Source organism: Equus quagga, chromosome 17 (genome assembly GCF_021613505.1).
Source record: "Equus quagga isolate Etosha38 chromosome 17, UCLA_HA_Equagga_1.0, whole genome shotgun sequence".
Lineage (NCBI taxonomy): Eukaryota > Metazoa > Chordata > Mammalia > Perissodactyla > Equidae > Equus > Equus quagga.
In genome coordinates, this window is record NC_060283.1 from 57,133,463 (window position 1) to 57,161,304 (window position 27,842).

At 37.5% G+C, this 27,842-nt stretch overlaps 1 protein-coding gene across 4 annotated transcripts in view; it reads left to right on the forward strand.

Moving 5' to 3' along the window:
• The window catches only part of ERBB4 (erb-b2 receptor tyrosine kinase 4), a 1,114,677-nt gene extending 1,087,583 nt beyond the window's left edge, over positions 1 to 27,094 (forward strand). For 2 of the 4 annotated variants that reach the window (XM_046644934.1, XM_046644933.1), the window contains exons 26-28: positions 18,973 to 19,020; positions 19,815 to 20,112; positions 23,379 to 27,094. In XM_046644934.1, coding sequence (XP_046500890.1) covers positions 18,973 to 19,020; positions 19,815 to 20,112; positions 23,379 to 23,824 — 792 coding nt within the window. In that variant the 3' untranslated portion in view covers positions 23,825 to 27,094. The remainder of the gene's footprint in view (positions 1 to 18,972; positions 19,021 to 19,814; positions 20,113 to 23,378) is intronic. The other 2 variants (XM_046644936.1, XM_046644935.1) reach the window with 1 other exon arrangement.
• Positions 27,095 to 27,842: the final 748 nt, after the last annotated feature.

The window sequence follows — 27,842 nt, forward strand, 5'->3', positions numbered from 1 at the left end:
CTCTTATTACACTTAAGCAAAGGCTGAATTGCGAGATGGCTAGACCAGCAGGGGAAAAATTCCAAATACCACGAGCCAATCTCTTGCTGCAAAGTGTTCTACATGGTGATGAAGAAAGTATACTGTAAATCAGAGAGGAAAGAAATTGGAATTTTAATTCACAACCAATTTAGTTTGCTTTTTCCAACAATAATCATAGGCATTGTTTAGTAACATCCACATTTAATTGTTTTCCCTCCCTGGAAGAAAAAAATATATGTTTAAAATTCTTGGCATATCAGAGATGTTGAGATGTACGTAATTAAGATTCATTTCGAAGAGACTGGTATACTCTCTTTTGAGTTAGAGCCAGGAACTGTAGTTCTGTGTTAGAGAGACCAGGCTCTTGGATACTCTTGATATGACACGATTAAACTTATTCTTTTACTGCTAATAATCATATATATTTATAATAGTATGAGATAATTCAAAGAATTAAATAATAATAGGCGTACCTATTATCACTCATTATTTGCCAGGTATCACATTAAGTATCTGATATTTATTAGTTTATTTAAGTTCATGAAAACCCTATGAGGCATTGACTGTTATTATTACCTATTTTGTATGTGAGGAAACTGAGGCATAGTTATTACATGACAGAACCAGGCGGCCTAGCTTTGCTGTCCCAGAGAGTATGCTCTTTACCATATCACCCATTGCCTCTCACTCTGCTTCTGACATTTCTCTGCTGTTTTGTCATTACTGTAAGGGCAGTCCTCAGCACTTGCAAGATGAGATCAATTCTTTACATCAGTAAAGAATTTTACCTTTTGAATTTTTCATCATCAAATTCCTCACAAATATTCATGTTGATCTTTAAGGGACTATCTGAATAGTCTTACTAGTAGCTGCTTATCTAATTTAGACTTAGAAATTTTCACTTACCTCTGTCAAATAACAGATTATTTCAGGCAAGTAGATGGCAAAAATCATCTATTCATTCAATCATTGAATTATCCAATCAAACATTTATTGAGGCTTCTACTATGTATCTAATCTCATGGTTGCCTATTAGGGCCACATGCAGTCCTGCTCTTAAGAAATTTACCAGTAAGTAACTAGCTAATAAAATGCAATGAGAAAAGTGTTATAATAGAGACAAAGAATGTGTAAGGGGTCATTTGAACAAACTGGTCTTGTCAAGCAGGGTAGTGACAAGGTCAGATTTGCTTCTAGTGAGAAATTCTGTGAGTTTTTCAAATGTGAAGTAAAATAGAGACTGATTATCTCCCGAGGCAAAGGAGATAGCAAACTGATGGTTTTGAAATAGAATCAACAGGACTCGGGTACCAAGTTGGATGTTGCAGAGTGAAATGGAGAGAGAAGTCAAGATGGCTCCCAGTTTTCTAATTGGGAGATTGAGAAGATGTTAACATTACTATTCCTGTATGAGAATAGAGGATGTAGAATAAGGAAATATAATTAATATTTTGGAATTTAAATGGATACAACCATTAGATACTCAGGAATGTGTGTCTAGACTTTGAATGAAGTTAAGTCTAGATTGGAAGCCATCCATATTCTTGATTCATGGCATACTGGTATTCTTTTTGAGAGTATTTACAGTAGAATGCAGAACTAGTAGAGAGAAGAATACAATTGACTAAAGAATAAAAGCAGGAAGTGGGAATTTCTTAGGAAAACTCTTCTATGTGAAGGGAGGAGAGGAGATAGAACTGGAGTTCAGAGAGAAAGATGGGTCAGAGGAAATTTTCTAGAATAATGGGCACCTGAACATACTAAGAATGGAGTGAACTAGTGAAATCGTAGAAACAGAAAGTAGTAGGAAATGAGAGAATAGGGAGAGAAAAGTCCAAGAGAAGTTAGAGAAAATTAAGTTCCAATATATTCAAAGAAAAGTTCATCTTAGGCAGAAGGAGGTAATCTTTGGCATGAGGAAACTTAAAAATGAGATTTTAACCCATCTGTCAGAGGAGGGTTTCTCTGTCTCCTGGGAACCAGGTAAAATTTTATTCAAACTAAAATTTACAGATGGAAGACATTTAAATGGTCTCTCCATTTTTTTCTTTTAATTTACTGGGAAAAAAATGCTTATTGAGGTAATTTGTTAAATTGGCAATGTGTCATACCAGAACACAGGCTCTGAGGTCTGACTGTCCGTATTTAAATCTAGGCCTCAGTACTTATTAACTGTGTAGGCTTCGACCACTTACTTAACTTCTCAGTTTCCTTTTCTCTACAATAAGGATAAAAATAAAATCTACTATGGTAATGTATGAGGGTTGTGTGAATTAATACAAACAAAGCACTTCAAACAGTAACAGCTAAATAACTGTTAGCTCTTTTGTCTTCCTAGGCTCCAATTTCCTCATGCAATGCCTCTCTCCCACACCCCATTGATTCCCACCCCTTCTTTGATTTCCACAACTCAGCCCCTTCTTTCATCTCCTCAACCACAAAAGTAATTTGCAGCAAGGCTTTATGAGTTTGGTAGATTTGATTGAAGATAGAACTGGTGGACAGGACTGAAGGGTCACATCATAGACAGCATAGTCATCTCCTCTCTCATCCTTTTCTCCACTATGCTTTTCTCAGCTCTATTTCCTCTCAGGTTTATCTCAGGCTCCAAATTTTTTTTATTATTACATAGTACAATTTTTCCTCCCATCTGAAGCCTTGCCACTCAGCTCTTGGTTGATTCACCTTCCACCCCACGCACTTAACCAAGATTGTTTTCTTTTTGTAGTTTTTAGCAAGTCAGTTAGTTGTCTCCCAAGAAATATTTTAGTCCAGTTATAACAAGTTTTCCATTTCATTATGGTTTAGAGATAAAATTGAGGAACTCCTAACGTAGAGATGTTTAGATTCTATTCTATTATATAGGCAGCAAGATTGTTGTCAGAAAGGGAGGAGAACAGGGATGTGTTATGAAGCTGAAATAGATCTTCTAAGACTTGGGGAAATGCTGTGGTGAGGTACATAAACAAAGACTAATGAGGGCCAATAAACCTAAGGTCTCCCCCTTCTACTCGAATGAGTGATTGTTCACTAGCACCAAGGGAACTGTGAGCAAGGGAAAGAGAAAAGGGTTTGATATATCAAAAGTGGAGAACTGGTAGGGCAGCTGCTCCAAAATAATATGGAAGCTAAAGGAACCAAAGGATATGCTGAGGATCAATGAAGTAATCAACTGTGCGGTACAGGTAAGTTCTTCCTTTTCATCTATCTATCTATATCTATCTATCTAGTTATATATAATTGTGTACCTACTATGAACTGAATGTTATATGGGTTCTTTACATACATTCTTATAAAATATAATACTAACAAAAAGAAGGAGGCATTCTTTCCCCATTTTAGACTAAGGAAATTGGGACTCAGAGAGGTTGAGTAGCTTGTGGCATAGCTAGTAAGTGGCACAGGATTCAAATCCATATCTCGGTTACTTGAAAGCTCATGCTGGTAAAATAAAGTGTCATGGAATCAATTGAGGAGCACACAAAAGGCAGAAGAACTGACTGAACCACAGAAAGGGAATAAGTGAAGTGAATGACTAGAAGGCTGTGGTCTGAGAAAAGTATATTTTTTAAAAATTCTCTAACAGGAGTTTCTCCTGGTGATAAGATGGAGCCATGTGATAAAGTGAAGTTGAGATAAGATCATAGGCAAGGAGGAAGCTCAGAAACCATAAGGCCCAGATATCTGTTCAGTGGTATCCATGGTGACAGGGCTGGGGAATGAGTCAGATATCACTGAGGAATCTGAGTGACACCAGTGTACAATCTGAGGGTTGGAAAGTTCCTCCAAAGACTGAGGATAGTAATCACAAGGATAAGGACCTGTGGAATAATCATTTAGCCTGAGCCTCAAAAAGAGATGAGTTTGAATGAATTTTGAAGAGCTATGAGCTGGAGATTTAGGGCCTATCAACCCTGGTTCTAATGCCTGCCTCGAATCCCAGAATGAACATTCTCCTCTAGAAGGTATATTTGACTGAAGCCTTCTGGATATGCAGGCTGAGTGCTCATGAATGCCAGATTTCTGATAAAGAATAAACTGTAGGGGACATTCTCTGAAAAGTGAGAGTAGACTCGGGCAAATTGAGATACATCACTGGGAGTAGGGGAGGAGCCTCTTTAGGCAAAAGAATACAAAAATGAAAATCTGACTTTTTCAAAATTTACCAAATCACAAACATGTGAACCTATGACTCAGGCAGTTTCTCAGGCATAGAAGGGGCTATGCAAATTGAAGGCCCTGAAGCTTCAAGCTTCATTGTTTAAGGGAAACTCACCCTGGGTAGAGGAGGTGAGAAAACATGCAGGAGTGAGGGCTGCCAGAGGAATGTGTTCTTCCGGTCAGTTAGCATCTTAGTGAAAGCTCCCTTTGGGCCTTCCGGTATTTAGAAACTCAAGATGGATGGGGTGGGCCGCAGAAATATAATAACAAAGAACCCTTTATTTATTGTGCTCTCTTCCTCCCTTCTGGAGAAGGAAAGTTCAGCATTTTTAAGCATTTTATTTGTAGGCTGATAAACATTTCATGAATGTTCACTTGGCCATATGCTTGGGAGGAGCTCGCTACTTGTTTTTCCTCTTCTCTTGACCAGAATTTCCAAGCGGGAGAACATGAAGGCATTTCAAAGCAAATAATTCACAGCCTGGGCTTGTGTCAAGTTCTCTTGGAAATATCTTCTCCTCCTGCATAATTGACATCCAGTAGGCTTTTGTATGGCAGAAAAATCCTAGAAGTGCTGTCAGTGTGCTCATATTACTTCTAATTGCTCTCACCTGAGCTTTTGGTTGCCTGCCTTTCAATAGAATTTAAGAGATCAGTCCTAAGAATGATTAAAATGTCCTCTTCTCACTTATTGTTTTTGGCAAAATTGGAGCCACTAGGTATCTTTTTAACACTTAGAGAAGTAAATTTGTGAGAAATAAGAGAGGTGAGATAACAGTATAACTTGTTGGTTATACATTTAACGAGCTTGTTACCCTAAAGGACCATACAGATGAAATAGACACAGTTTCTAAAACTCTTGGATATATTCATAAAAGATAAAAACAGTAAAGGTTCCTAAAAGAGCCTGCATTGCCTAACATTTATGATTTAGGGTGGGAAAGACAACCATACCCTCCTTTGTGATTATACTCATAAGATCAAGTGTTAATATTTTCTTTTGTCAGAACACAGCTGTGCCTTGGCTTAATATCTTCCTTTAGAAATGACAGATAATAATTGTGCTAGGATATAATAAAGAACAAAGTGGCCTGGGAAATACACCAGGGACTTTTCTTGTTTGTCCAGTACATTTTTTTGTTTGTTTGGTAGTCCTTGGGAGAAAGCCCAGCATATATAATATGTGGGAATGTCTAATCTATTTTACTTTTCCCAACTCCAAGTCATTTATCAAATTATTTCAGGTTGCAAATCTAAGCACTTTTCTGTAACTTAGCTACTTTCTTTCTAGGATGTGCCTTTCTGAAAAATGTTTAGGATGCTTTTAAAATCTATAAAGTGCTTCAATTTTTAATTTATTAAAGAGGCGACACATAGGACTTGTCTCTCCACCAAACAGGGTATGAGAGCTCCAACATCTCCTGCCTCCCCATGTGCCTCTCAGAAGGTGCCCGCTTTCCCTGAAAGGATCAGCAATCGCAGGGAAGAAAAATTCAATCTCAGCACACATCCAGCGCCGAGCACTTCTCCTTGGCCTGTTGACAGTGCCTCGGCATGAATTCTGAGACATGTCTTATTAGGAGTCTGTCTGGATGCATTCAAGTGTTCAGGAGAAGTGATTCGAGGCAGTCAAGGCCAACGCAGACCCTGCAGAGGTGTGAATTACTAATGTTTGTCTTACACTGACTCTCTCACCATCATCTAAAGAAAACAAAAGTAATGAAGATTTTATTACAATTTAGCATAATCTCTACTGTTAGCTCATTCAGTTTATTTATTTTAATTGGTAAAGGATTTTATCATTCGACTTTTAATACGCACTTTTCCGTGACTAAATGGTGAAGGCATTCTGAGGGATCCTGCTTTGATTTACTGCTGCTTTAAAAGAAGCATATCATTATTTTTAACTTTCAAAGGAATGTTGTCCAATGACTTTAAATGATGTATTAATCAATATACATTCAAATGAAACTTGTAAATTATTTCCAACGGTTTTATTTACATCCATAACACCAATCATTTTTGACAGTTGTTTCAAATGAAATGCAGGATACCAAATTGGCAAAATAACCTCTATCATCACATAGACAAGTATGTAGCTGTATGAATAACTTTATTCTGGTGTACAAGGAACATAGACGTATTTGGTTTGCAGCATTTAGCATGGTTTTATGTGAGTGACACTTGGACAAGTCAGCATTCAGCTGTATTTTCTTTAACTTACTAGAAAAACTACCATGTTGCACATTTATGTAATACAGTACTTTATTCAAAGATATTTAACATGAATGTGAACTTACAAGACTCATAAAGCAGGCAGGACAGACATTAGTATTCCCATCTTACAGCTGAGGACACGAAGCTTTGAGGAAAACTTATCTATGGCAGCGGAGCTGTTGCAGGGCAATTCTCTTCCCTGCTCAGAGGGCTCTCCTGCAGCTTCTCCCCTTCCTAGAGACACATACTCTAGAATTTTGATTTAGAATTTTATTTACTTGTAGCTTATATTATTCAGCCATGATTATCCTAAAAATGTTTTTTGAAAAATCTGAACTAGGTCTTCCCTATAGGTGTCTGTATTATGTGCCACAGTGTGGAAATGTAGGCGGGTGGTAAGTACCACTTAAAAAGGATACTTGTAGGGATTTGTTTTTGATCTTATGAGCCAGAACTACACTTTCCATCTGCCTACAGGCAATTTATCCTCCAGGTCTGTCTTTCCTATTGTTCCCGGTCAACAATTTATATTCTTCAGGGGTGAAGCTGAAGCCTGAGTTTCCTAGGCCTCCAAAGCATCAGGAAATATACAGATGTCTCAGGGGAGTGTTGTCACACTGGTGACAGAATCCTGAAGTTTTATAATAGATGTGAAACATCCATCGCATTTGGAATCATACACTATTTGTAAGGATACGTTTTTTTGCCATTAGAATTAAGATGTCAAACAATGCCTGCAGAAATACTAACTGATTGCCAGGAAGAGTGAATGTACGAGACGAGATAGAATATTCGGACAATTGTATAAGGATTCAGTTTCAATCTAGGACTCACCCTGAGTATCTGCAGAGGAAGGTGTGCGTAATATATGATTTGAGGCATCCTAAAATCCTATATTCTTTAAAACACATCTGACTGGCTGGCTGAAGGCCCTGATAGTCTCATAGATAGAGCCACACTTTGGGTTTAATATATATTTCTATCTACCCATTCTTTGATTCAATATACTTTTATGAACATTCACCATGTCTCTATATATTATATATAATATATATTTCTATCTACCCATTCTTTGATTCAATATACTTTTATGAACATTCACCATGTCTATGTTCCTGGCCTGTGCCAGGTATCAAGGGTATAATCAGACTTTAGAGTAAGTCCTCTTCTAAATAGGCTCTTAGTCTAAGGAAGAAGACATAGTAATGAGTCAAATAAACAATTAGAATACAGTTGATAAATTCCTCATGTGGGGCACATAATACCTTCTTGATAAATATTTTTGAGCCAGTAATTAACTGTAATCAGGGTAAAGATAATTTTCCATGGGATTAATGTGTAATCAAGGCAAAGAAGCTAGAAAGAGCATTAAGGAAACAACTGGAGCCTGGGTAGAGGCCTGGAAGAGAGAGAGGTAATGGACCATCATAGGAACTGCTGGCGATTTTGTTGACTGGAGGCTTATGAGGAGAGAGTGGAGAGGTGATGCTGGAGAAACTGGCAAGGACCATAACTACCAAAGCCTTCAGTGCCACAAGAAATTGAGACTTGATTTATCAAGAGACAATAAAGGGTCTTGTAGGTTTTTAGACAGGAGAATGAAGTGTGAATATTAGATTGAAGTGAAGGGAAAAACTAACATCAAGTAGAACAATTAGAAAATTATTACAGTACTCTACTGAAGAAATGAGGTCATAATTACATTTATCACATGTGCCTGTTTTCCCTAGCAAGTCCTGATTTACTCCCATTATCCTGCCTTATTATTAATAGCACTTTCTTTTACCCTCAAAGTATCCAGGTTAAAATGATAAATTATATGGTACGTTAACCACAACTAAACTAGTGTCAATGAGGCTGGAGGGAATGGTTGAATTCTTGAGGTATTGAGACACTGGGTAGGTCTTGGTAGAATGAGTAGACTTTGGATGCTTAGATATGAAGAGTGAGATAGAGGAGAAGTCAAAGATGACACTAAAATTTTTGACTTGCACAAGTAGGTAAGTTGTTGATACCATTCACCAAACCAAGAAAGATAAGAGAATTATGTTTGGTGTAGGAAGAGACGTACCTTTCAGTTTTAGAAACATGACATTTGAAATGCCATGGAACATTCCAATGGTGATATCAGGCCAGCAGATAATCATATGGTTATGAATTGGTATTCAATAGTTCAGCTGTTACCTGAGTTAGGCCAATTAAGTGGATGCCCTCTGGCTTAGCTAAAGCCAAGTCTCTGAGGAGAACAATGTAAAGAAGAGAGGATGCTTTGGAGCATGAGTCACTGACTCAGAATGGAACACCTTCGGTGGGAGGACAATAGGGTTGCGTCTCCTAGAGACTGAGGGCAAGAACCAGTGGGCTCTGGAGTCTGTTCGAGAGGACTAAAGAATAGGGGCTTAAAATTGAGAGGTCAACCAAGGTGAGGAAACGTTGCGATCAGATTTCACCTGCTTTAGAGCTTCACCTGGCTTGCCTCTGAGTCGGTTGGCAGACATAATCTATGGATACCAAGAGGGTTTATTTTTGTCCCCTTTAGTAAACGATAAAAATATTTTTCTAATTAGTCCTACTGACTTTTGCTTGTTGGTAACTAACGGTGTGACCTTGCGGAAAGTCACTTGCTGTCTCTACGACCTTGGCTGGAAACAAAGACAGTGCGATTGGGTGATTCCAGCATCCATATCAGATTTAAATTAGATTCTCTAGTTTCTGCTCTATTTTACTTTTTGCCTCTTTTATATTTTTTACAGTATTGACCTTTACAGTATTAACCTTTTAGAACTTAAAAGGAAATTATTATGACCATGATCCTGGCTAATCTATGTCGACTTTGGCAGCAAACAGTATAAAAGGGAATCTAAGAAGTATTGGCCATTTTTTATTTTAGGAAATTCTAAAGAGGTTCACAAATAGACGCAGGAGTTCTTTGTATACTTTCTTCTTCCTTTTTAGAGGCAGCGAAATAAGATTTGGGGCTTTTTGAAAATGGTGAAAGCTGCTTAGACTGTGGTCAGCAAGGAGCTCTTGGGGAGAACCTTTTCCTCTCGGGGTGCTGCCTTCAATCCGATACTCATTTTGGCTCAGACCAGTTGTAAATACCAGCCTGTTTCTGTGAAATGTAACTGTGTTTGCTCTGGGCTGATGGGACTGCCATGTGCTGTTTGCTCTGTCGTAGCTGTACCCAGTATCCACAGCACGCTATTCAGATCAGCTTACGCGAACCAGCGATCCTAATTCCAGGTGGACTCTTAGAAGCCTTTTTACTTACAGCAACAGCTGTGCCACCTGGTAGCTCAAAGAGCAGTGGTTGGATGAATCAACCGTTGTTACAAATTCACTTTTTATCTGGTAAACAGTTTGCATAAACCAACATAACTGAAGATATTTCTAACCTGGTCCACACTGAAATGACGTGAGCACTGAAAGTCTTCCCTGTGTTGTGTTAAATTGTTTGCTCATTGCCAACACCTATCATTTAAGACGCTGAATAAAATCTACATGCCAAAATTTGATTTATAAAATTTGCAATTCGATTTCCTGTAATATTTGTTTTCCATCTCCCAATACACAAGCTATGCCCTTCATATTTTTTACTTTCTCACACATAGATTGCTCTAAATACTACCATTGTTATTGTGAATATATAATAAAACTTCCTGAGCTTGGATTATTGCTAAAGAGGAAGTTGAAATATAGAATATTTCACTATTGCCTTATTATTTGCAAGCAAAAATAACTCCAAATAACCGCTAAAGAAATTTCTAAATAGAACTGTCGTACATGGTATTTTAGTGAACAAGATTCATTTGCTGATAAACAATATCCACGCATAAAAAAATGGTAAAAACAAAGCAAAATCAGGTTCACAAATGAGCTAACAGCCTGTAAAAGACAATGTGTTAGTCTGAGTGGGTTAAAAAAACCTTTCTTATCTTGTTTTAAGTTATTACTTTTCTTAGTGTGTGTATGAATACATATGCGCAGAACCTAAAATTGTGTTACTGATAACACAAAAGGAAACATATTATACTCAGGCCAAGACATAGCATTTGAAATTCTAAAGTAATGGTGTTCAAATTCAGAAAGTCTATAGTTTTTTCTCTCATTCTCAATTCAAACCTGCCCTACAGGTTACTTAATTTTTTTTTTTTAAAGATTTTATTTTTTCCCTTTTTCTCCTCAAAGCCCCCCAGTACATAGTTGTATATTCTTCGTTGTGGGTCGTTCTAGTTGTGGCATGTGGGACGCTGCCTCAGCGTGGTCTGATGAGCAGCGCCATGTCCACGCCCAGGATTTGAACCAACGAAACACTGGGCCGCCTGCAGTGGAGCACGTGAACTTTTAATAACCAATGCTTCTAATTAACTTATGTACATCTTTTATTTATACTATTTAATTTTAATAGGGTATTCCTTTTGTCTAATAAACTTATAGCCTATTCAATAAGAAAAATTGATATCTGTATGTCTGATAATCAAAGCTCCATTAAGTTCACTTTAAGAGTATATCAATATGTATTTCAACTAAAAACAAATGCCATCATGATCAAGGCCATATTAAGGAATACTGATTTTGTCTGGAAAACATAAAAGATGTACCTCTAAACTTTAAAACTGACCTTTTATCGTATGTTAAATGTCATTTTGAGTCTGTAAGATAAGATGAGATGTTCGTTAGATGGGGTTCAGGGAATCCTGTTTCTAGTATTGTTGCTAACTAAACATGTGACTTGAAAAATTCGCCTAACTTCTTAGAACATCAGTGTCTCCATCTGTGAAATGAAAAGTTTAAATTATAAAATTTCATTTCAGGGGTCGACCCTGTGGCCGAGCGGTTAAGTTCATGTGCTCTGCTTTGGCAGCCCGGGGTTTCACCGGTTTGGATCCTGGGCGCAGACATGGCACCACTCTTCAGGCCATGCTGAGGTGGCATCGCACACAGCACAACCAGAGGCACTCACAACTAGAATATACCGCTGTGTACTGGGGAACTCTGGGGAGAAGAAAAGAAAAAAGTTTGGCAACAGTTGTTAGCTCAGGTGCCAATCTTTAAGAAAAAAAATTTCATTTCAAATTGTATTTTCACTAGTCACCATCCAAATGTGGTCTTGCCCTCCGAGAACATACAATCATTATTACGTATATGAAATGATACTTCATAATATTCCATTTAGAAAAAGGAAAGGAAGAAAAATTGGTTAATATACTTTGAAAAGTTTTATGCAAGAAAAGTTTATAAGATGCCTTTGCTTTAATGCTAATCACACTTTACAGTATCTAACAATCAAAGGTGTGGGCTTAAGACAGCATATTCATTTACGTGCAGTTTGATAATTGAAAGTGATCTTTCCCATCACCTGTTCTATAGCTCTGTTCCTCTTTTTAGAGTTAAATAAACTCAGAGCCCAAGAGACTAAGGAATTTGTTAAAGGTCACACAGCTTAGTGGCAAAATGTTCAAGAATACAACCCTAGAGACAGGAGGACCTCGCTGACCACTTGTTCCAGGTCTCTAGCATTTTTGTCCTCAGTTTCCCGACTTCGATGCATTGTTCGTGTACTAAGAAGTCTTCGTTAAACAATCTTCATGATGTTGGGATGAAAAACACTCAAGCAGAGACAGACAACTTTAGGATTCACTTGAAGACTTAGCCTACCCAAGAATTTGGACATAGTTAATTGTTTCATTTTGACTTTTAAACAAAGATATATTGCAACTGAACTAGACATTCTTAAGAACAAGTTTAAAAAAAAAGTAGAAAAAATGTCTGTACCCTCTCTAACTGAGAAGAACTGTTGGGAGGTCTTTAAGAAAGCTCCTAGAAGTTCTCCTCTTTAGATTTCCAGCTACATGTGTTAACTAGTACCTGAGCGATAATTAGAAAGGCTCAAATATCACAATATGCTTGTGAGCAGAAATATAAACATGCAAAAGAAAGTTGCCAGAGGGGCCGGCTCCGTGGCCGAGTGGTTAAGTTCGCGTGCTCCGCTGCGGTGGCCCAGGGTTCGGATCTTGGGCACGGACATGGCACCACTCGTCAGGCCACGTTGAGGAGGTGTCCCACATCCCAAACTAGAATGACCTGCAGCTAAAATATACAACTGTGTACAGGGGGGTTTGGGTGGATAAAGCAGGAAAAAAAAAAAAAACAAGATTGGCAACAGTTGTTAGGTTGTTAGCCCAGATGCCAATCTTAAAAAAAAAAAAAAAGAAAGAAAGTTGCCAGAAACCAACAAACAAAAAACGATTTAGAACTTGCACCAAGATGAAGAAATATAAATCCTGTGTGATTACTAATTTCAAGAAGGGTGACAAAATTCTTGTTGCTTATCTTGACTGAAGCTAAGGAATGTTGGCATTAATGTAAAATCATGTTTCTTGATACCTTTTCTTGTTTGACTGTGTTAATAACGTTCTTCAACTTCACCATATCATACGAGCAGAGACTGAAAGCAGAAAATTATAAAGTGAGGAATTTTCAGCTTCATTTTCTTGACTCATCTAGCCATGGATATTTTAAAGGGGAATATTCTTTTGTTCTACTGATATTTGGAAAGGGTATAGGAACTTCTGCCTTGGGAGACAATAACTTACTTACCCTCAGTCAAGCAGGAAGAGGGATTTATTGACTACAACCTGGACTAGGAGCAGTAAATCCATGAGCAAGAGTGCTGTCATGCAAAATCTTTGCACTCTCCGCTTATTTAAAACCATCTCCTGCTTCAGAGTTGGCTTTGCTTTTGGCAAATAGGTAAGTGTGTATATTTATTATGTATGTGTGTATATATATATATGTATATATTATGATAATTTTAGATCAACAAGAAAAGAATGTTAGGGAAGAATATATATATTCATATATATATGTATATACATGTGTGTATATATGTATCCTCTATTAGCTCTTAACATTCTATTTATAGTTTCCTTTTCAGCTTCAGTCCCTGTAGTTAATTAAAATGCAAATAAACTGGGAGGGGCAATACCATAACCCATTATCAGTATTTTATAGCTAAGGCTAGTGAGTTTTTCAAATTCCTCCTTGAGACTAGTTTTTCACACGAAAGAGAAACCATGGAAACTTCTTTGAGAGAAGAGTTGAGGCACTATGCAGGGGCAGAGGGAGGGCCAAGATAGAAAATAGAAAGTCAAAGTCAAAATTTACATGTGGCACAGTGAAAGGGTAATAGATTCAGAAAGCCACCAGTGGCTGTGTGAACATGGGAAGAACTTTCAACTTCCCTGATCCTCCGTTTTCTCATTTGTAAAATGGGAGCCGTAATTTTTAATAATGCTGTTTACCTTGAAAGGGAAAAGAATAAATAAAACCTAAAATAGTCTGCAGCATATAGTAGGCACAAAATGCATGTTAATTTCCCTTCCTCTTTCTCAATTTTCCTAAGAGTAGTTGTATATTCATCTATGAAACAGAATAGACCTTATAATAAATGGACTTTGAGAACTGACATAAGAAAGTAGAATTATTAATGTTTATACAAGGCACCATGTCTATATAATTTGTAAATTCCGTATTGATTCTCATTCATGTTTATTGATACCATTCATAGCTTCCTTTGGTTAAAAATTATTTTCAGTAATAGAATAGATGAGAGATCTGAGAAAGATTAATTGTTCTAGGGTTAGTAAGAAGTGGACAAAGGATGAAAGCCCAAGTTAATATTCCTTCAGCCAGATCACACAGGGTCATTATTATTTACCTACTTATTATAATATTACATCAGTATTACATGTTTGTATTATTAAATCATTATTTATTTTGTGTGTAGAGTAAAAACTTAAGATTTCTTTAAAAAAGCAGTCTCCCACATAATCACACCAAACAGATAAATAAATACCTTAATAAACACATACACAAATAGACAAAAACATTTTGTGTAATATATAGGGGGGGTGTGTGTGTAAAGCAGCTGCTTAGATGGCAGCTTCCTTCCCTTGTCCTTACTACTTTTTGGTATATGGATACATTTTGTTTGTTTCCTTTTGGTTGCTCTATGAAAAATGAAAGTTCTAAATCTAGATGTCTCCAACACTGGTATGTTGAACTCAATTGTGAAAAAGATATAGAGTTACAGCCATGCATCAGGAATGGTACATAATGCAAAAAACATTTTATCTATCTGATACTTGACCTGTGAAAATGCCCATCAGAGTGTTAAGAATACAAGCCAGAGAGGATAAAATGTTGAGAACCCTTAGTAGTTACTATGTGGAAATGTCTAGGGATAAATTAGTGCTGATGGATTAGCAACATCTTACAGAGACACATTCTATTTTAGTTAAGAGGGTTAAGAATATTTCTTGGCCTAGTGTTTCTTGGCCCTACAAACTTTGATCCTATTAATATTGAGAGTAACAATTACTTGAAGATTAAAAAAAACCTCTCTCATGAAGCACATGTTTGATTGAAATAGAAGTTAGGCATTAATCACATATTTGTTTTCTAAGAAGATAGATTTGTATGATATTTTAAAAAATATATCACAGGACACAGTCCATCTGGTTAACAAATTACAATTTCTCAGAAACAACATTAAACAATACAATATTTCAATTAAAACAATAAATATGAGAAATACAGTGCATACAATGATATAAAGGTTCAAATCTTTATCATTCTTTTATCATTAAAGTAAATTTTAGGACATGATGTATGCAAAAATGCATTTAGCACTGTATTTGATGTATTTGCTTACATTTGCCTTCTCTATAACCTCTGGCATTTGAGTCCAAGTTAATCATACAATATCCCAGTGATACTGTCTCAAAATTAAACTTGACTCTCTCCATCAGTCTTACAAATGCCCCCACCAGGAACAAAGTCTGTATCGCCTGCCAGTTCATAACCCACCTCTTTCTATCTCTGTCCTGCTGGCAGCAAATGCCCTCACCAGCTATTGAACAGATGCACCCAGTGCTGCTCCCCGAAGATGCGCAAAGCTAGGCTTTGATGGACAGCAGAAAGTGGCATGATGAAAACACAAAAGCAGTTTAACTGAGAGCACTGCTTTATTCTGCCTAGCACTTTAAGGTCACTCTAGCTCATTCTGACTGTGGGGATCTTAATTTTTACTCAGCCAATTTACTCGCAGCTGTCATTCTTTCCAATATGAAAAGTTCAGCTCTTCAAATGTGGGGAATTGGGGTATGTGGCGGGCGGGGAATGAGAAGAGCTTGTTGCAAACTAAAAACAGCAAAAACAAGTAAAATCTGGCTTGGCTCTCAAGTACAAAAAGTTATTTTCAAAGCCTATAAATTATGACATAGTGATTAACATGTAATTTAAATATATTTAAACAACAATTCTATCACATTTCCAGCCCGGCTAATTGGCCTCACAGATGTTCCCTCGTAGCTGTGTTGCCCTTCCAGGAGGAAATGAATGAGGTGCTTTTTATCATGGAAAACAGAAAAAAAGCAAATGGGAAAATGGAAACAGAAATATAAAAAGCAGCCAGTAACCCTAAAAACAATGAATGCTGAAGGGGCTTTGCTTAGCAATTTTTCCATTTTAATACTGAAAACTAGGAAAAAGCATGAAGATGCTTCTATTACTGTGATGGTGTCTGGCAGTATATCAGACGTAGATTTGGCAGGTTGCTGACAGGAAGACTTGTCAATGCAGGGCCAGTGGGGGCATTCTAAGATGGCATGGCCTCACTTCATCCTGGAACACGCCAGCTGCCAAAGGTCTCGTTATTTTTTTTTTTTTTAAAGATTTAAATTTTTTCCTTTTTCTCCCCAAAGCCCCCCGGTACATAGTTGTATATTCTTCGTTGTGGGTCCTTCTAGTTGTGGCATGTGGGACGCTGCCTCAGCGTGGTTTGATGAGCAGTGCCATGTCCGCGCCCAGGATTCGAACCAACGAAACACTGGGCCGCCTGCAGCGGACCGCGCGAACTTAACCACTCGGCCACAGGGCCAGCCCCAAGGTCTCGTTATTTTTAATACAACACTTTACGGTTGAAGGTGGCCTAGACCATATATAAATATAGATAATAAAGTATTTCTTGATGAAGAATGACTTGTCAGTTATTCCTCTGATCATTTATCTCTGAAGTTTTATAAAACGCAAGATGCGCAGCAAAAACACTGCAATGCTATTTCTTCAGCTGAGATTCTAGTTGAACATTACCCAGTACAGCATCTCTTTCAAGGTAAGATGTCCAAGGGACACTGGTAATTACTAATATTTTGGAATACTTTGCCTTCTAATATGTAATCACAGAGTTGAAATAAACACACTCCAGCCTCATTTCACTCTTGCCTTTTCTTCTAATAAGCTCAGGTAATGTTTGATAGTACACTGTAAATTCAGAAGGCCAGTGGCCATGTCTCTTCTAGAGTATCATGATATCTCCAGCATCCATTGCACTTCCCATGCTTTCACTGTGAAGATTTAATATTTGTTAAATGTATGCTCAATCATTGGGGGTTAATGATAAGGTAAGACCAAGGTTTGTAATATGATAAAGTTCCACCAGGCAATTGTCACATTTTCATTCCATCCCTCTATGTTACATGTCACTGGAATACACAGAAAATCCCTTTGTCAAATTTTATGAACAAATGTATTTGATTTCATATCCTTCTAAAAGATAGTAAAATATATCTATATTTAAGGTGATGTGGAGAATAGGTAAGCATTTAAAATGCCTCTTTGATGAATAGCTTTGGCATTTTGATGGCTTGATTTTAAAAATCTGATTTGGTGGATGTGACTAGTTAAATTCCATGTATCCTCTGTATTTGTATAATAGTGCAGAGCGTACAAAGCTCGTTTATATACATTATCTTACTTTGTCTTCACTAAGAATGAGGTAGAGAGGCCAAGGATGAAAAATGAGGGTCTGAGATATTTCATGAGTGACCACATCACTTGTAATTGGGAGTGGAGCTCAGAGCTTCTAGCAAATCATAGAGTAATTTGTCTGTTGTATAATACCACCTCCTATGCATTGCATATTAAATATCTCTCTAACTTCCCATGTCTTAATCTTCAATGTGTTGTTATGTAGAGAATTAAGGCGGTATTTTCTATGCCATCATGTAAGTGACTCAGTTATGGGGAGAGTTAAAATGTGAATCGACTGTTCAGAACTCAGGGTTCAGAACTTGGCCCTTGGTTAGTCCAGCAGACTGAGTTAATTAAAAGAAGTTGTGATATCTAGTTGTTATTAATTTACATTAAATAGTTAATCTCCATGGGACTGTATTCTTCTTACATTGTTTTATGAATCTCTAAATTGTAAAGACATTGACCTGGGATAATATTTAGCTATATTCCATAAATGATTCAATATGTTGTAGTCTTTGAGGTTTATTTTAGTCATCTCTATTCACTTAAAGCCAGAATGTAGCAAATGCAAGCTTAATAAAATCAGCTGGGTTTTTTTTTTTTTTTTTTGAGGAAGATTAGCCCTGAGTTGACATCTACTGCCAATCCTCTTATTTTTGCTGAGGAAGACTGGTCCTGACCTAACATCTGTGCCCATCTTCCTCTACTTTATATGTGGGACGCCTACCACAGCATGGCTTGCCAAGTGGTGCCACGTCCGCACCCGGGATCCAAACCGGCAAACCGCAGGCCGCTGAAGTGGAACATGCTCAGTCAACCACTGTGTCACCAGGCCAGCCCCCAAAATCAGCTGCTTTTATCTGCACTATTGATTATCTCCAGTGCCTAGAAATGTGTTTAATGAGTGAATAGTTTTATATTAAGAACCAGAGTTGGTATTCATACAACTCCCTCTACTTACCCTAAGGAATATTGTCTTTAATATCTATCATATTTTTATATCCACTTTTATTTAGTCCATAGGCTGGAGTGATAAGCTATGAGAATATAGATGTGTTTTTGGTTTTTTAAAACTGAAATCTGATTTTGACTGATTTTAAATACATGAAAGTGATATATGTAAAACATGTTTCCAGGAAAGGAATTGATTTTCTAAGATTTTCTGCTGTTTATTAACTTTAAAAAAAAAGCAATACTGAAAAGAAAATGGTCTCCTTTTTATAAAGGAGAAGCTAAAAGGTCGACCCTTTGCTGAAAGGGTAAAAAAATACACTTAACTCGATAGCAAAAATTATTCCAGGCAAACTGAAATCCACTTCTATCTCCTTCTAGATAAGTTTCTTCTTATAAGAGAAAAGTTCATGCTGGATATGTGGTCATTTAACACGTGATGAAGGATCAGTTCCTTATATACAACTGAGGTTAATCATTCACTGCTTTTCCCTTTCTTCCAGGGTTAATCAGAAGAATATTCATTGTCAACTTAATTTTTAATCCATCTAAAAATTTTACTTTTTCTATATAATTTTCCTTTTCAGGGATTGAATTTAAATGTTTAATATCCTCAAAACACACAAATAAACTCGCTTGTGGTCAGAGTGCACAAATTCACCATTTAGCAAACTCCACTGTGGTGCATGTTTTCCCCCTTGGTTCATACAAGTCGTGTGGCTTTTCTTTTTCTTTTCTTTTTTATTTTTTTTCATTCATGTCACCTCTTATTATATCCATCATCCCATTTTTCTTTCCTATTAGAGTGACATTGGACACAGCCCTCCTCCTGCCTACACCCCCATGTCAGGAGTAAGTATTTCACAGTCAACCTTCATCTTTTAGGGTTTTTGGTCTTTGCTTACCATGTTCCCTCTCTCTTGTCTCCTCATAATTTCCTCAGTTTACCTTTGCCAACAGTGAATTAAGAATTTGCTGTAGATTATGTAGCTGCCACGGCAGATATGTTTTGTCTCAGTAGATAATCCAAAATTGAGATATCATTCACCAATAGTAGCTTTCGATTTTCATCTGCAGGATTTTCCTAGGCTCATAAATTATCCTTCTGGGTGAGGAGGTTACCTTTAATTCTATGATTATAGGTCATGTACTAAAAAGTTAGAATCTCAGCAAAGATTCTCTGGTTAGGTACTGGAGACTCAGTCACAGAAAAAACAGAATAGAAGGCAACAAGCAAATAACACCATTCAAATGGCGTCATTGTGCTTCTGTTCTTAATGGCAACTGTCTGCAATTAATGGCATTGCCATTTGTCATGAAAATCCACTGTGAATTTGACATCAAAAATAGCCAATTGTGGGAAAAGAACATGAAATACTTTTTTATTAGATCATGCAGTAGATGGTTAGTAAAATTAAAATATATATTTCCAAATTGTTTTCCCATGATTTACTTTTTAAGAAAAATTGGAATTGTAGCTATTTCTAGTCTGTAACTCACGTTCATTAGACATTAGGGAAAAACATTCAATAAAAACGACTTTTCTCTGAAAGATAAACTTCCATATACTTTAGGTTATTAGCAGTCATTTTTCACAACTATTCCTAACAATAACTTCCATCCAAATGTGTCTCTACTATTGACAGAACCAGTTTGTGTACCGAGACGGAGGTTTTGCCGCAGAACAAGGAGTGCCCGTGCCCTACAGAGCCACCACCAGCACCATCCCAGAAGCTCCCGTTGCTCAGGGGGCTACCCCCGAGATTTTTGATGACTCCTGCTGTAACGGCACCCTGCGCAAGCCAGTGGCACCCCATGTCCAAGAGGATAGCAGCACCCAGAGGTACAGCGCTGACCCCACAGTGTTTGCCACAGAACGGAGCCCACGAGGAGAGCTGGATGAGGAAGGTTACATGACCCCTATGCGAGACAAACCCAAACAAGGTACGAACAGAATGTTCAGAAATGATTGGCATTTGACATTCACTTCCATCAAAATAAGCAAAGTGTAGAAGGGAAATTGCCAAATCACTGGACTGTGTAACGTTCGTGACCCAGAAAAGGCCCAGGCTGCTGCTCTTTGTAGTAGGCTGTCTGAATCAGCAGTATCCACACCATCTAGGAGCTTTTGAGAAATCAGAATCTCAGGCCCCACCCAAACAGGAACCTATATTTTAACATGATCCCCATGTGACTTTTATGCACAGTTAAGCTTGAGAAGCGCTGATCTAAACATGGCTTTACTGGAATATTTCAATGAGATAGCATATCACAAGATTTCAGAACCATTGCTTTGTTGGACTTACTCTGGAGAGCAGAAAGACTGGAATTGTTGGCAAAACTGTCCGAAGCTTTTGATGGCACCAATAAAAGATTTGGTTGATTCATGAAAATGATGTCATTGAAATGACCTCAATTATTATAGGAAATTATGATTTCTTCTATGACACATTTCCAAAATTAAAATTCTGGCCCTCCATATACTTATATGTATACCATTACATCTTGAGAATATTCATGATTTGTGGTTTTACAAAGTTAGTAGTAGAAATGTTAAACACCAAAGTCAAAAAAGATTTCAATTTTGAAAGAGCTTCTTTTCTTTTATGTTAATAGCATCATGGAAAGGAGAAAATGGATGACTTATTAAAAACTGATGATTGTGGATCTGGCCTCTTGGCCAAGTGGTTAAAGTTCCACGTGCTCCACTTCAGCAGCCCAGGTTCATGGGTTTGGATCCCAGGCATGGACCTACTCCGCTCATCAGCCATGCTGTGGAGGCATCCCACATACAAAAAATAGAGGAAGACCGGCATAGATGTTAGCTCAGGGCTAATCTTCCTCACTGAAAAGTCTTCAGTGTCAATAGTAAATTATATTTTATAACTGTATGAGGGCCAATTATATTCTTTAATATACAGTTATATTCTCTTTTATAAAATGCAATTGGTGATCTCTAAGTCCATATGATAAACAACCTTTTAAAATATATCCATTTAGATACAAATTTTTACTGTAATGAAGAACTGAATGCTTATAGTAGCCCAGTGGTGACACACATGTAGGTTTTGAGAAGACTTGACAAATGCCCTGAAAGTGGAATACTCTCTGGGAAGATTCTCAGCTCAACCATAAAGTTATTTCTCTATTTGTAATCTCATGGCCATACAAGTTTGCATCAGGATGACAGATAAGTAGAAATGGTAACGTGAACCTTCTAAGAGAAAGGCAAATCAGGCTATGTGCTCTCTGTGGAGCATGCTGGATCTTGTCTCTGGATATTCAGAGACCCAGGTTTCTGTAGAAGGTTGGTCTATGCTAGACCAGTTCACAGAGAGTAGAGAATTTTAGTACAGAAATTCCCATACTTTCAATTAAGAAGTTTCAGAAATCTTGTAAGAAAAATCAAATTCTGGCACCCTTCAAAGTTTTTTCAGACATTTTTCTTAAAATGACACTAGCTTTCAGAACCATTCAAATTAAAACTTGTATGAAGTGTAAAGTTCACCCTACTCCAGCAGCGGCAAGAATGAAAGCAGACCAGTAGAACCAGAAGGTTACTCAAAAGGAGTTAGAAGATCTGGATTCTAGTTCAATACTAACTGTATTCTTCCTACACCATCAGTTTTCCTTCTATAAAGCTGGGAAAATACACTCTGTACTTCCTTTTTCACAGGACTGTTATGAGGATGAAAGGATAGTGCCTTGTAAATCATTGACCTATAGTTCATGTACTGTATGATGGTGGGATAGTCGTTACGGTCTTTTTATTTGCATGTGATGCTAAATACTTAATGACATCCAGGAGGCCTATATCCAGGGAAAAAGAACCCTGAGTTGATGAGATTTCTCTCTCTACGTGTCAGGCTAAATATAGGGGATAGAAAGCTTTTTCAGAATGGTGGCATCTCAACAAAAAATTGTGTCCTCTCCCTGCCCTAGCACCAAAATAGGAATAGGTAAGTGTCACTTTTGTGTATATACTAAAAGAGAGGACAGAAAAGAAGGTCTGCTCGGGGCCTGTCTGGTGGCATAGTGGTTAAGTTCATGTGCTCAACACTGCTAATGCCAGACCTACACACTGCTCATCAAGCCATGCTGTGGCAGCACCCCACATACAAATAAAAGTAAAAAATAGAAGAATACTGGCATAGATGTTAGCTCAGGGACAATCTTCTTCAAGCAAAAGGAGGAATATGGCAACACATGTTAGCTCAGGGCCAATCTTCCTCCCCCCCCCCCCCAAAAAAAGTCTACTATATATGCGTATATGTGTCTCTATATAGTCTATACTATAAACACTAGTGGAATTAAATTTGAAGAAAGCAGCATGAATGAGCAGCATTTTTAAAAATTCTGTGCCAAATCCTATTTTAGATGAATTTATTAGATTGAATTACACAAAATAGCCACAATATGACTGGTTTCAACCTACAAAATAGTGATTTCATATAATTCAAACTAGTAGTTTGCTATTTGGTGATTATGATTAGCCATTGGAAATACATGTTTTGATTATACTTCATTATTAAGCATATGTATCATCTAGTGAGTCAATTTAGAGGCATGTTAGATGTCTATCAGATTTGTTTTATTGGTTGAAACTTTTCCTTAGATATTCCCTTTGCTGTGTGTAAAGCTTCCCGGCCATTGTCTATAATCAAATCCTTGTTACCTATACAGACATTCACAGCAAACCAAACAGATTAAAAGCACAATCCCTTCACTTCATCTATTCATCTTGGCATGGAATTAAGCTATAAATATTTTGATTTTCCAATATGCTCTAAAAAATTCTAATTTCTCCACACTTAAAGGATATTTAACTTTGATAGATTGTCTTATCTTGCAACATAAATTACTGACTTTTAGAAAACAGAAGTATTTAAACAACTGGCCTCATATGTAGGAGAGACAAAAGAAATTAGAAGGAAAATAGAACAGTTTAAAGACAGGAACTCTGATCCTGGTCTTAATGGTGCCTTGTTTTGTCATTAACATTTTTGGCTTACTTATGACAGCAGTAATCAACAAACAGTTTCAGTAAGAATTCATGAAAACAAATCTACGGCTTTATTGTTGGGAAGAATAAGCTACCATTACGTATAACTTCAGTCTCATTCACCCTTTCCAGAAAATAGGTGCTAACTGACATTTCTGTGCTCCATCAGAGTAGCTGCTAACTAACTGATATTTCTGTGCTCCCTCAGAGTACCTGCACCCTGTGGAAGAGAACCCTTTTGTTTCTCGAAGAAAAAATGGAGACCTTCAAGCTTTGGATAATCCTGAATATCACAGTGCTTCCAACGGTCCGCCCAAGGCAGAGGATGAGTATGTGAATGAGCCACTGTACCTCAACACCTTTGCCAACGCCTTGGGGAATGCCGAGTACCTGAAGAACAATGTACTGTCTGTGCCAGAGAAGGCCAAGAAGGCATTCGACAACCCTGACTACTGGAACCACAGCCTGCCGCCTCGGAGCACCCTTCAGCACCCAGACTACCTGCAGGAGTACAGCACAAAATATTTTTATAAACAAAATGGACGGATCCGGCCTATTGTGGCAGAGAATCCTGAATACCTCTCTGAGTTCTCATTGAAGCCAGGTACTGTGCTGCCTCCTCCACCCTACAGACACCGAAATACTGTGGTGTAAGCTCAGCAGTGGTTTTAACGTGGAGAGACATGCCCACTCCAATTTCCCTCCCGCCTCTCTTTCTCTTATGGTCTTCCTTCTACACCCAAGGCCAGTAGTTTTGACACTTCCCAATGGAAGCTCTAGAGATGCAATGATAGTTACGTGCTTATCTAACTTGAACATTAGAAGGAAGGACAGAAAGAGAAAGACAGGAGGAACCACACTGTTTCTTCATTTCTCTGCATGGGTTGGTCAGGAGACTGGAACAGCTAGAGAAGGCAAATATAAGACAACACTGCCTGCTGTCAAACTAGTTCTCAACTTTTTTCTTTCTCTCTCTTTTTTTTTAATGCAGATGCTTGAAAGACCCATGCTATCCGTTCCTATTTGTAGGAAATGATATCTGCATTTTCAGCATCCCTGGAAATTCTAATAACGTTTCCATTAGAACAAAAGGATAACCTTTTCTATAACATATGATAGTAACTGAGATGGAGAATCCAATTTCTTTCTCCAACAGTTTCTATCCTGACAGGCAAGAATGGTCAATTCAGCTTTCGTAATTTTTTAATCTCCGTCAAAGTTATAACTAGCAATTATGTTAGGAGGCCTTTTTCTGTTTTTTTCATTTTATTTTGCTTCGATCTGTCTCTTCATATTCCTTTCTCCCCTGTTTCGCTTTAATTTCTAATTGCAAAGATTTTTACATCAAAGCTTCTTATGTGTTGCTATAACTGACAATTTTTAAAATATATATTTTAATATGGCGAAACACCCACTATTTTAAATATACAGTCTTTAAAATTGGAAGGGGAGGTCAAGATATTAGTCAAATGTAACATCAAATCTAACTTCCATGTTTCACACTATTGAATATGTACCCCCTTTCCTTTCGATTCTTCAACATTTTCTTCTCCTCCATAAGTGACAGTACTTGATAGGCAGTTGGTAATGTTAAGAGTAGAAGGGAAACTAAGAGACAGCTCTGTGTGGTTCATGAAAACTGCTGACACTTTCAGGGGTGGTCCAATGGGAATCCACTGAACTGGAAGAAACACTGGATTGGGTACGTCTACCTGGCAGATACTCAAAAATGTAGTTTGCACTTAAGCTATAATTTTATTTGTTCTCTCTCCGAACTCCATTTTGGATTTTGAATGAAGCAATATGGAAGTAACCAGCAAAATAACTAATTTAAGTACATTTTTTAAGAAAAGCTAAGACAAAGACAGACTGTGGAAATGCCAGACCACACAAATGAGGACTTTAGAACAGTATCCAGGGGTTGTGGTGAGGGGGCCAGCACATTATCTACTTGTGATATCACATTTGCTACGCAAGGAAAGTTGTCCAGTTTGTACACTGCATATGAAGGAATGCAAGTAAGGATTGGCTTGAATTCCATGGAATTTCCCGTGTGAGACTCTATTTATATTAAGTGGAAAGTTACTCTTTGCACATAAATTGGTATAATAAAAAGAAATACATAAACACTCACAGTGTATAGATAGGTCCTTGGGTCAAAAGTTGTAAATAAACGTGAAAAATCTTCTCATGTAATTATTTTCATATCCAACATACTAATCTTTTGATACTTTATATAATAACTTTTTCTTCAAACATAACATCCTAGTTCTAGAATCATCTTTATTACATGTGATTTTAAAAGAATACCTACTAAGTTAAGATGAGCCAATGTGAACAAATGGTAGGAGTCTCCAGGAAAAGGGGGCCTGGGGTCAGTAATTAGGAAAATTGGATATGTCTCTTTTCTAGGAAAGGCTGCCCCAAGTCATTTGGATTTTTTAAAAATATTTCTTTCTAATGTTAAAGTATTGGGATCAAATTCAAGTCTATCGCCTAAAAGAAAGCAATTAGACTAAAAATCTCCACTGGCAAAGCAGAGAGTTTAGAGGGAAAAAAAGGCAAAGAAATCTAGGTTTCTGCCTATTTTGAAAAAGTAAATCAGTTCATCCATTCAGCTCCCTTATTTCTCCAAATGATATTTATTTGAAGTCTACTGAAAGCACTGGGTTATGTGGGAACACCCAGATAAATGCAATGTTATCCCTGACTTAACATTTTACTGTCTAGATTTATTTGGAATGACATTCAAATTTCTCCATAAGTACAAGGAATAAGATTGTGTGGACTATTTTATGAGCAGTCATCATAAAATCAGCCGTTTGTTAAAAGATCTCCTGTGAATTCATTTGGGACATGAATTAAACATCTTACAAGTTACTGAAGTTGACAAATAAGATAGTTTCAATGTTATCATCCAAACACAAACTGGTCTGGACGGATCTTACATCACTGGCTAATTGCCTATCTGTATTCCAACTTGACCATTAAATCAACAGCAGATGTTGGTCTTGGCTAAGAATCTTGGAGGCGATTGTTTTCTTACTAAATTACGAGAAGTGAGGTAAGCTAAAAGAGTGAGGTAGAGCGAGGGAGGGGTCTGCAAGATCACTTCCAGTGAAGTTCAACCACAAACTCTAGGACTGAAGGCACAGAATGATGCGGGGGCCACAGCCTCACAGCTCAGAGCTCTCTCACCCATTCAGAGGAGTCTCGAGGAAAAGGTGACCTTACATCAGTACTTCTGAAAATTTGGATATAAACCTCCTTTCTAGATCAATCTATACCAACTTATCACTGACAGCACCTTCGTTGGATACTGGAACTTGACTTTGTCTTCTGATTCACAAAATTTATATGGTTTCTACTGGGATAGGGAAAGTGGAATCACTTATTTTGGAGAAGGAAAAGAAGAAAATTTTTTAGTGTTACGGTAGAAGAAATGTATTCAGTGAATGTAGCCTCGTTCATCTGACAACACAAGACCCTTACACATCAAGTAATGTCCCATTAATAACCGAAGATAGGTGCAAGTATAATCCAAGTGGCCCAAAACACGCCACAAGAACTCCACTTTAGTGTATTTTTTTATGATTTCTATAGTACATACTTGATTTCAGTTGTTTTAGGGTTTCTCTTTTGTTTTATTTTTATCCTCCTAGGAAAACATATTTCAGAGTGTATGAGAGGAAGAAAAAAGAGTTTCATTTGTTCCAAGAATAACTTATTCAACTCAGTAGAGCGAAATCAAAATGCCATTTAAAGCCTGCAAAACGCATGGAAATCTCAGATTCCAGAGACCAGTACTATCAATGCAAATATGCAGAACCAATGAAATCAATTTGAGGAGAATTAATAGGAAAACTACACAGACTATTTTTTTTTCTGCTTTATCTCCCCAAACACCCCCTGCACACAGTTGTATATCTTAGTTGCACATCCTTCTTGTTGTGGGATGTGGGACGCCACCTCAACGTGGCCTGACGAGCAGTGCCATGTCCACACCCAGGATCCGAACCTTGGGCTGCCGCAGCGGAGTGCGCAAACTTACCCACTTGGCCACGGAGTCGGCCCCCAGACTATTTTTTAAATCACCAAATTTTAGCTTGGGGAATCCTATTTTCAGGTAAGGAGAAACTGTACAACTACATGATTATTTAAAGAAGTAGTTCTTAGACGGTGAGAAAAGATGTCCTGTAAACCAGGGTAGACCCAGAAGCACAAGGCATCCTGCATCTTGGACTGCTGAGCAGCAACTGATTTTCCAAGTTTTAATGGCAAAGGTTAAGACGAGAGTTCTCTCTTGAGTAATATTCTTGAAATAGCATTAAAAAATGCAAAACTCATATTACAAAAACAAACTAGAGATGAGATTCTTTCTTATTAAATTAGGAAGAATGACTGAATATCTGTAGCTTGAGAGAAGACATAGTGTTTAAGTGTTTTGATGTGTGTGTTAATACCTTCTAAAGGCAGGACATGGCATGAAGATCCTGGACATTCTCAATGCTGAGGACAAATCAGCAGGACTGTGAGATTCTGCTGCTAGAGGACGTTGGAGGGGCTGTCAACATGCTTCTTGAAGTGTCAAAAGTGAAAAGAAAACGAAAATTGTTTAAGCCCAACAAGGAAGGATGTAAATACGAGTTTTTCTAGAGCTATCTAACCTTTA